The sequence below is a fragment of the Lagopus muta genome, chromosome 5 (assembly GCF_023343835.1).
Source record: "Lagopus muta isolate bLagMut1 chromosome 5, bLagMut1 primary, whole genome shotgun sequence".
In the NCBI taxonomy this organism is placed as follows: domain Eukaryota; kingdom Metazoa; phylum Chordata; class Aves; order Galliformes; family Phasianidae; genus Lagopus; species Lagopus muta.
In genome coordinates this window covers 24,132,011-24,142,537 of record NC_064437.1, presented here as the reverse complement: position 1 = coordinate 24,142,537, position 10,527 = coordinate 24,132,011, and the positions used below count along the sequence as shown (strand labels likewise).

At 51.2% G+C, this 10,527-nt stretch overlaps 1 protein-coding gene across 8 annotated transcripts in view; it reads right to left on the bottom strand.

The window, feature by feature from the left end:
- Window positions 1–2,716: 2,716 nt before the first annotated feature.
- The window catches only part of RXRG (retinoid X receptor gamma), a 29,331-nt gene continuing 21,520 nt past the window's right edge, over window positions 2,717–10,527 (bottom strand). For 6 of the 8 annotated variants that reach the window (XM_048946409.1, XM_048946407.1, XM_048946410.1 and 3 more), the window contains 9 exons: window positions 9,918–10,177; window positions 7,886–8,030; window positions 7,174–7,353; window positions 5,638–5,798; window positions 5,050–5,179; window positions 4,649–4,781; window positions 3,801–3,895; window positions 3,616–3,721; window positions 2,717–2,986 (listed from right to left, as the gene is read on the bottom strand). In XM_048946409.1, the coding sequence (XP_048802366.1) occupies window positions 2,839–2,986; window positions 3,616–3,721; window positions 3,801–3,895; window positions 4,649–4,781; window positions 5,050–5,179; window positions 5,638–5,798; window positions 7,174–7,353; window positions 7,886–8,030; window positions 9,918–10,177 (1,358 nt within the window). In that variant the 3' untranslated portion in view covers window positions 2,717–2,838. The remainder of the gene's footprint in view (window positions 2,987–3,615; window positions 3,722–3,800; window positions 3,896–4,648; window positions 4,782–5,049; window positions 5,180–5,637; window positions 5,799–7,173; window positions 7,354–7,885; window positions 8,031–9,917; window positions 10,178–10,527) is intronic. The other 2 variants (XM_048946403.1, XM_048946408.1) reach the window with 1 other exon arrangement.

Below are 10,527 nucleotides of genomic sequence, written 5' to 3'. Positions count from 1 at the left end.
GGTGGCTGAAGTCACCTGGGGTCTGCAGGATGAGACCTTGGCTCTCCACATTCAGTACAGAACCCAGAGCTGAACTGAATGCAAACCAGCTCAGACCTTTATGGCTTGAGCTCTCTTTACCTTTATTCTCAAGGCAGAAGTGCTGTTTCCCAGTTTTGCTGAATTTCAGCAGCAAATGAAGAAGCTGCATCAGAACCCAAGCAGACAGGGCAGGAAAACCTTCTGTCTTTATTACTGGGTGAGAAACAAACCCAGTTTAGACAAAGTAATGCAATTGATGCATGGTTTGTTTTTCTTTCCATGTGTCATCACCGTGAGTGGCTCAACCCACTATTTTTTTTAACTCCTCCTCCATGGAGCACTACATAGTGAGCAGATGAGAATTAATCAATGCTTTGAAAAGTTTGGCACGTGCACTAAAACAAAGCTCACCCATGGTGCAGGGGGATGCTGCTAACTCTGAAAACTCATGAGATGTGATGTGCAGTGGGAAAGAGAATGGAATACTTTGCCTTGCATCTGCCATCACCAGAGCATGGCTCACTTTGGAAAAGGAAAAAAAAAGTCAGAGTTTAATCAGAGAGACTGCAAGGGAACAGTGATTGGAGATTGAAAGTGGTGGCTGAGATTTGGGAAGAGCAAAATTTGCAGGAGATAGGAGCCAGCTGAGCAGGCAGAGAAGGCCTCGTTATGCTTGGGCTTTGAGGGCACCACTGTACACATGTGCAAGGACAAACACCCACATTTAAGGGGCTCAAGTGTTGGTCTTCCTCCATTTTTGAGTTCTTTGATGCGCTGTTTTAAAGCTACACAAGCTGGGGGTCAGCATTAGTGCAAGGGAGGAAGTTTTCTTTGACTTACCTGTGGTGGTGTTTGTTACTACTTTACACAGACTAGGTTTTTTTTTGCAGGGCTTCAGGTTTGGTAGGCTCCAGCCACGCCACACTGATGTCCTACTGCAGGAACTTGAGGTCCACCAGTCGTGATGCAGATTGCCAAGAGCATGGGTGCTCAGGAGCCATAGTCACTCTGAGACTTTCTGCCCCCTCCCCTATAAGCTCCACCTTCAAAAGGCACTGTTCACACTGCAGGCAACAATCTGGATTTCCTCAGACGGTGGACCAAGCTCAGCATGAGGCAAGCCAAGGTAAATAGCCCGTGGGACTTGGCAGGCTGTGAAGCCCTCTCTGGTACCACATGCAGCCCAAATTCCTTATTACAGAGTGGCTTATGTTGGAGAGGACCTGTAAGATCATCCTGCCTCAACCCCCTGCTGTGAGCAGGGTTGCCCCCCGGCAGCTCAGGCTGCCCAGGGCCCATGCAAAGCCTGAAGCACCTGAAGGGATGGGGCACCCACAGCTCTGGGCAGCACTGCCAGCGTCTCACCGCTCCGAGCAAAGAATTTCTTCCTATCATCTCGTTCTTTTCTCCTGCTCTTTTGGTTCTCCTTCCTCTTTGCAGCAAAATCCCGGAGAACTAATCACATCCCTGTGTGGGAGCTTTATCAAACTGTTTGCTTTGCATCCCTCTTTCTTCCCCTCCATCCCTCCCTCTCTCCCCCGATGCTCCCCATGCCGCAGCGTGGCAATCTGTCAGGCGGACAGACGCAGCCCTGCTGCAGCTCAGCGCACCGCAATGCACGGGTCAGAAGGGGCAGATCACTTAACACTACACCTGTTTTATGAATAATAGTGCAAGGCAGCTTTGCTGGGTTCCTGGGAGGGCGTTTTCCCACCAGGATAAACCCCAAGTATCAAACAAATTCACGTCTTTAACTCATTTGGCTCTGGTTAGCTTTGGTGATGGGCAGGTCTGGCACTGCCATGCAGGCTGGGGGAAGCGCAGCTGGAGTTTGGGAGTTGCTTGTGCACTGTAAGCTTTGCTTAAAGATGAGTGTGATTATAGATTTGAGTTTGAATAGCAAGTTTTAAGTGTGAAAGGTAGAAAAACCAAAGAAACCAGGAAACAAAACCTTGAGAACAGGATCCATCAAATCTTAGAAATATAAAACCTAAGCTAATGCTGTAACAACCTCCAAAACACTGTGGTTTGTAAACAAGCCTGGTGCTCTCTAAGAGCAGCCAAGGTGGGATTTCTGAGCCTGTTTGAAATGTTGTCCACCTCTCCACCCCAACCATAACACTCCCAGGTAACTTCTGCCTTCTGCTGCCCTGCCACATCCCTGTGACCTCTGCATCCCATGGGGCACTCAGCACTGCCTCCCCATCAGTACAACCAGTGGATGGAATGAGAGCTGGCTCCCAGTGCAGGCCATGCAGGGATGGGGACCAGCTCAGGAAAGGAAAAAGACATGAATGAAGTCACTTCAAATTTGTGATGATTAAAAAATATATATCCAAGAGTTCTTTGCATGATGTGAAGACGAATTATTTTTGATTCAAAGCAGCTCTTTGCTTAGCAGGAGCAAGAAGCAAAGCTATGTGGCATCCTGGTAGAAGACTTCTATCAGCAGAGGCAACAATACTCCCAAGTGATGCTTCTGTCCCAGCCCAGTCCAGAACCATAACCACAGCAAAGCAGGACACTGCCCTGGAGGTGCAGGCTCCAACCAGCACCTCTCATATATTATTTTTTTGTTGTTGTTGACTTTTATTGAGAGTGAAAAAATAATTTAAAGCAATTATCTGTACAGGGAGGTGTGTGGTTAGCTGGGCAGAGGGTCAACAACCCCACCGGGGTGAGTTAAAGAGGACGATTTACAGCTGTACAAAGACACAACAATCCCACCAAAGAGGAGCAGAGGGTGGAGGGCAGCTCTTGCAGCCCGGAGAGGAGGAGTGGGAGCTGTGTGGGGATATGGTGGGGGGGACCGGACCATCAAGTGACCTGCAGGGGTGTCTCCAGCATCTCCATGAGGAAGGTGTCGATGGGGGTGTCCCCGATCAGCTTGAAGAAGAAGAGATGCTCCAGGCACTTCAGTCCGATGGACCGTAGTGCTGGCAGGCGCAGGAGGAGTTTGGCAAACCTGGAAAGGGGAGAGAAGGCAGAGGGGTGAGGGAGGCACTGGCTGCACGCTCCCATCTCTGAGCCTGAGCTGGGGAGGGCAGAGCACAGCACATCCAGGTGCCTTGGGGAGTCCATCCATCTTACAACCCAGGGCATGTTAATGTGGGGATGGGAAAAGAAAAGAGGAAAGGGGGGGGTGGGGGGGAAGGGTAAGGAAGGAAAGGGGAGGAAAGAAAAGGGGGAAGGAATTTTGCATCCATACGTTTCAAAGATCAAAGAAATAAAGTAAAACCCGGCTTCTCCCTAAAGCAAGCGCTCGAACCGGTGACTCGCATCTCCTCTCTGCCATTGCAACCATTCATGGAGCACCTCTCCCATCCTGGTTCAGGGATGCAGGGAGGGCTGCCCTTTCGTCTCTCCCCACACCTCCGAGGATGCTGCGGCTGCACCCGGCGGCCCCTGGGCCGTAGCGCGGCATTGCGGCACGGCAGCCAGCAGAGGGTGGGCTTGTACCGGGATGGGAGGGATCCGTCGCCATCCCAAAGGCTGCTGTCCGGCAGCGGGGCGACCCCGGGCGGTGGTTTGTTTTTGTATTGCGGATCTTCCTCGCTGGGGTTAACTCAGCCCTAGGACAGAGGGGATACTCACCGCCCCGGCTGCTCGGGGTACTTCTGCTTCGTGTAGGCTTCCAGCGTGGCGTAGACCTTCTCCCGCAGCGACTCCACTTCGGAGGGGCTGGACAGGCCCTTGGCGTCTGGACAAGAGAGTCACTGCCAGGGATCCAGTGGCACAGGGGAGAGGTGGTGACACTGCGTGACAGCTCCACAACTTACCTGGGTTGAAGAGGACAATGGCTCGCAGACACCCCAGCTCCGACTTATCCATCTGCATGTCCTTCATTTTGGACACCAGCTCTGTCAAAACTCTGCTTGTGGGGGACACGAGTGGGCAGACAGTCAGAAATGGGGGCTGAAATCATCCAGGATGGGCACTGGGAATCCCCCCAGCTCCTCTCTGCAGGGAGAGGTGGCTGTAAGGGACAGCAATGCCACCCACTGCTCTTTAATATGAGCACCAGCAGCACCCAGAGGCAGGAGCATTAAGTTTACTTCCATTCTTGCTCTGCTCTGCACATGGGCTCTGTGCTCTGCTGGAATTACGAAGAACAATTTGTGTTTGAGGAAAGCCACATGGGTGTTCCTCCACATTGCACTCTGCATGCCACTTCTGTAAGGGTGGCACCACCACATCCTGCTGGGCTGGGAGCAGACATGGCACAGACAGTACATATATGGCTGTTACATGAGCAGAAGCTGCAAGCTGGGGCTTAAGGCTCTGCTAGCTAAAGCTCTGCTGATCAGTATTAGCTCTAGATCCAGTTATGGCAAAATCTTCAAGGGGAGGGCAGAGAAGCAGCCTCCCCCTGCACAAACACACCCACCCACAGAGATGTTTCTGCAGCTGCAAATCCCTTTCAAGGTGTTTTCATTACATTCCATTGTGTTTTTCGTAAGCCAATCAAATGTCCCCTAATTCTGCCCCAAATCATCCTGGGTTTGCTGTAGCTCTCCATAGAACAATAGAATATCCCTACTTGGAAGGGATCATTGATTCCCTTTCAGTGGGAAGGGGAGAGAGCCTGCAGGGCCCTGCTGCTGGGGATGACAAGCTGGCCACATACCTGTCAAAGATGGAGCCCACGCCTGCACTGTGAGCACTGCTGCGGTGCACATGCAAGCCTGTGGCCAGCAGGATGCCGTCCTGCACTGACACAGAGCGATGGGAGAAGGATGCGATGAGCAGCTCGTTCCAGCCTGCAAGAGGGAGGTGTGTGGGATAAAGAGGGCAGCTGCCAGCCAAGCATCATTCCCATACAGAGCAGGGAGCTGGTTTCTGCCCTTTGATTCAACATCAGATTCCCAGCACCCTGTCTATACTCTCTGCCAAGCATTTATCCTGGCCTGGGACAAGCCAGCCCCAACAGCAGGGATGGACCAGCTCAGGGGGTCACGTTCCCCACAAACACACAACCCAGAGAAGGGATGGGGATAGCAGGAAAAGGGCAAAGGTTGGGGACATTACCTGCCCGCAGGAGAATGACTTGGTCCTCCAAGGTCAGGTCAGAGAAGTGGGGGATGCGCTTGGCCCACTCAACAAGAGTGAAGAGCTGCTTGTCAGCAGCGTGGCAGATGTTGGTGACAGGGTCGTTTGTCTACGGGAACAGTGATGTTGGGTTGAAAAGGGGAGAACTAATCAATGTAAAATCTTTGAGAGTCACCACCCACTCTGCACACAGCATCAAATCACATTAACAATACTCAGGGCCACAAACAAAGTGATCACACTGCCAGTTATCTCAGCTGCGCATTTTTGGTGAGAGGAAATTTGTGTTACTATTATTTCTCCTCAGCCAAATTGGCCTTAAGTTGCACCAGAGGAGATTCAGATTAGATAAGTGGAGATGTGGCACTGAGGGACATGGTGGGAGTGGGTTGGGGTTGGACTTGCTGATCTTACATCCCACATCAGTCCTGGTTGATATGGGGCAGACAATCTGTGCCCAGAGATGCGCAGCCCCAGCACACATAGGATTTTGTCCCTTCAAATCACATCTCAAATGCTCTCATCCCAGGCTGTGTGACATTACTGACACCGCACAGAGCCCCTTACTGAGCTCTCTGTGTTCACATCACTGTATGCCTCAGTCTTGGGTTCTACTGCCAGCTCAGCTTCCAGGATCCTCTCCACAGGCATGTCTTCACTGCCACCGCTCGTGGACTCAGCTTCATTCTCACTGCGCTCCCTGCTCCGCTGCCTCTCCTCCTGCACAGCTAAGGGACAAAAAAACCAGCTCTTTACACCCGGGCAGCATTCAGCTGCTTGCTAAGCATCTCCTTTCCTCTTGGTTGAGGAACTCTCTTGGAAGGAGAAAATAAATAGATACTTCTGAGGTAGGTCCAACCAAAGCACTATCACCGCTCTGTCCTCGTCACCCTCCAATAACGTTGGGGTTGCTGCAGACTGGTGGTCTCCAAACTTGACCTCCAAACTCCAGCAGAGAGGAAGAAGGAGGTAATGCCTCCAGGTGGCAGCCTGAGCTCAGTGGTCACAAGCTGCTGGAGGGACTCCATCTCCCAGCCACTAAGGTTTGCTGCATGCCTAATTCTTGAGCCAAACTGGGGCCTCCACATCTATAAGGGCATGGACTGATGCAGGGAGCCCCTCCTGCTGCAAGCTTGGAGCTCTCCCACTCTTCTATCATTTCCCAAGATATCTGCTGATGGGTGAAGTATCAGTTATTCACCCCCAGGGCTGCTGGGTGTGTGAAGGACAGGTCAATGTAGGATGTGTACACAGCATTCCAAGTCTTATGCCAATTTTGTATTGACAAACCCATAAGAAAATCCTGCTTTGGGAGAAAGGAAAGGCAAGTGACCAGCAGGTGTCACATCAGTTTAACTCACTGCTGGGGAGAAGAGTACCAAAAGAGCAGAACAGCCCTGCTAGCCAGCATCACTGCCTCAGTATGACCACACAGCACCTTTGGGGTACCAAAATGCAGAGTAAGCCCTGAAGGAAAGGTGGGGGGCTGGGCGAGTCATGAATAAAGAGCTGTTGGCATTTATAACCATGAAGTGATAAAGGTTCACTGGGGAGAAGTTGGATACAAAGCCAGCCCCTGTTATGCAAATATTGGTGTTTTCTGTTGAGCAACTTAATGACTTCTCCCCTTGAGCAGTCAGCAGTTGGAGGAGTGGGGAAGGCATCTCCATGAAACTGAGGGGATAAAAGTCCCATGGGAAGAGGACAGAGGATGCTGAGGAAGGGAACAGCTCTGCAAGCCTCCAACAAGCCCTAAGGCTGCCTGAGAGCTCGATCCTCATATCCTCAGTTAGATAACTGCTGCTAGGAGGAGGATGTTACATGCTCCCAGCACAGGTTTGTCCTCACACTGCCCACCAGCAGCCTGGGGTTTGCATTTTCACGCTCTGTGAAGGGAAGTCGCATCGACTCCATGGCCCTCCAAACCACTTTGCACCTGGCAGGAAGTGCCTGAGATTGGGTTTTTGTAACAAGCCTGGTCTTATACAACCCCCAGCCTCCCTCAGTGCTTGGGGCAGTGCAGAATTGATTGCGCTATGGGGAATGGGCCAAAGCTGCATGCCCAGAGCATACACGTAAAGAAGTCTCCAAGCCCGTGTGTACCTTCCCTCTTCATCCCCATGGCGAGGCACTTCTGATAGCGGCAGTACTGGCAGCGGTTGCGTTGGCGCTTGTCGATGAGGCAGTCCTTGTTGTCACGGCAGGTGTAGATCAGGTCCTTCCGGATGGTCCTCTTAAAGAAGCCCTTGCAGCCCTCGCAGCTGTACACCCCATAGTGCTTCCCTAGGGAGGTGAGGGCAGGCTGTCAGTGCGGATGAGCTCAGACTGACCTCAGAGGTGAAGGAAGAGCCTGCAGGAAGTCAACTTGACAGGGCTGGTTTGTCAAGGAGGATGGGGTGACGCTGTGCTATCACTTTCCCATTATAAGGAAAGACCGTATCCATCTGCATCCCAGCAGAGGGATGGGAGCCAGGATTGGGGTGCACTGACACGGTGGGGTTTGTCAGGCTCAGCCAGGCTGCAGGACTCTAGACAGGAGAATAACCTGAGAACAGCTACAAAGAAGCTAGCACAGAGCACAGGTAAACAAGAACATCGTGATTTTCATGTTTTACCTTTGTTAAAGGTATGAAATGAGATGGTACCTAGAGAAGAGTCTGCCCTTAAGTAAGCCAGACCCAGCCATGAACCCTGTGATACCAGCGCAACCTCAGCATTCACTGATTGATGACAACATTCACTGTTATGCGAGCCTTCAGGGCATCAGGGCAGCTGTCATTGTACAAAGCCCTCCCTGAGGAAGGACGCTTCCTACCTGAGGACCTGTCCCCACAGATGGCACAGATGTGTTTGGCTAAGGAACCTGGGCTTGTGGATGGATAATTCATGTTGCCAATCCCCGGAAGACCTGGCAAGGGCTTGATGTCCTCCGAGCTGCTGACATTGTTGAGCACATCGAGCTGTAGAAGGAGAAGGCAAAGAGATGGCTTAGCTATGTACCCCAGAGAAATTGAGTTGAGTGTTTCTTCAGTGCTCAGACTGGGCTCATCCCAAAGCTCATCCACAGCCCGTGGGCAGACCAACATGCTCTGGTGAATCCAGCTGGAGGGATTTAAGCAGAAGCTGAGTAGCAAAAATCAACCCTTATCTCACCATGATGCTGCAAGCAAAAGGAAAGGCTAAGCAGAGTTGGAAAATGGTAGGCAGCAACCCTCAGCTCCTCAGTTACAGCCCCTGAACAACAGCACTGGTGGGATCCTGCCTCCTTCATTGGGGGATGCTGGTCATAAGCTGCCTGTGGCTCACAATGTGCAAATCTGCATGAAAACGTGGCAATCCCAGTCCCTCCCTGGGACTCCAAACTCAATCACAAGCTGGAGAACAGAGCAGATTCGGGGTTACCAGATTTGAGAAGGGAGTAAGCAGGACATCTAAAATGAGCTGCACTGAGATGCAGGCCAACAGCCCAGAGCTTCCAGCTGAGATTCCGAGGAGCTGCTCGTGGCTGCTGCAAGTTAAAGGCTGCAAACTGAATCGATCAGAAACCAAAGGCTGACATTGCCCAGGGCTTCCTTTGATAATTGTTTGCTTTAGAGCTGTTGTCAGCAGGGCAGTGAGGATGAAGGGCCATTGAGCATGTCTTTTCTCAAGCTGCCTGGGCAAAACAACATCTCTCCAAAACCACCATCAGCTCATCCTTCTCACCACCAACTCAGCTCCTTCCTTCCCTTCAAGCACGCAGCCTCCTTTGGTACTTTGCAAACTTCTTGCCAAGATGCTGAGTCAGGAGGAACTTTTTGTGGTTTAAAATGTTATCCAGAGCTCAGTTATCACCTTTCTTTTCTCTCTGCTGCACTCACAGACAATAACAGTATACACGCAGGGGGAGAATTGGGACAGTTTTAGCCATCAGTGTCTAGGAGCTTTGGCTCCTGCAGGTTAAGTGCAATCATGTATGATATTTGGGACAACTACTTGAACCCAAATCCATTAGCAGCCTCCCTGCCAAATCCCCAAAGCCCAGCTGTCTCCTTGAATTAGAGACTACGTGAGTAAAACTCTCCTCAGAGCTGGTAACATGGGGAAACTCCTGGACTGGGGAAAACTGCTTCCTGGAGCATCCCCAGACCCAGAGGAAAAGTTTTCCATGCAGCCAGCATTGCCACCAGCTCCGCCACCATCAAGCACCTGCCTGGCGTATCATGGGCAATGGGAATTGCCTGGTTAATGGGAAACAGCTGGGTGGTGTGAGGGTCCTTGCCCTGCACAGGCACCCAAAGAGCCCCTAGCCTGTCCCTGGGGGACACAGACCCCAGCCCCGGGGATCCCCCTTTACCTGGAGAAGAACTTCAGCCCTTGAGTGAGCTCAGGCAGTAAGGATGGGAGCGTTTCATTTTTCTTCAGGCAAAGTCTGCACACAGCATGGACTACGTGGCTGGCATTTAGCATTAACATTTGTCTCTCTAGAAAGTCTGCATCTTTTCCATATAATGAAACATAGCAGATACCCTTTTTCTGGAGGAATGGGAATGACTATTTCCTATTATACTGTACATGTATTTCAATAATTACCCATATGGCCACAGACGCAGCAGAGGGGATTGCCTCTATATAAGATAAGATGTGAGAATCATCTTCCCCCCCTCCCTGTGAAATATAAACAGGTATGTTCTGTGTCAAGGTGATTTAATCAGGAAGATTCACACGCTGGCAATTGTTCTTTACATCAAATCTACAAAATACACCAAGGACTCCCCACCAGCCAGCCCACACCCTTCAGTTTCAGTCCTCACCCAGCCTCTGAGCACCAGGAACTGGGGATGAAGCCAGCATGCCCATCTACATACCTGTGGGCTGTGGGTCACAAAGTTCATGCCCGGAGCAGAGGAGGACAGAGCAACAGGATGCGAGCCAATGGAGGATGTAATGACCCTGTAGGGTGAGCCCAACGCATTCACTGGAGAACCAATGGTGTTCATGGGGGATGGCAGCGCCCGGGAGGCGTTTGTGGGGGCCTCGAGGTAGTTGTGATGTCCGTCCACTGTGCTCCCCACTGACAGGCTGGATGATGGGCTCACAGACGTGGAGCTGGCGTGAACAGGGGAATCTACAGGGAGAGATGAGGTATATGTGGACGCGCCTGCCTGTACAGCGGTCTGCTGGTCTGCCTTGCTTGTGTCAGCTTAGATGCTGGCCAAGCAAACATGCCTTATTGTATAATGGGAAAGAGCAAAATGTTGTTTATGGTACAGGAAATAAGGTTACCTACAGCAACAAAACATATTATGAAGATAATGTTTAATAATCAAATCTTCTTGTGTTGCGTTGGTGCCTTAACTGACTTGGAAAAAGGCACTGCTGTTTGCCTGCCTCAGGCTGACTTTCTATTCCCCGAGGTCTCACATTTGCTGTTCAAACCAGCTCTGGAGGCAGAGCATTTCTGAAGCCAAGAAATCC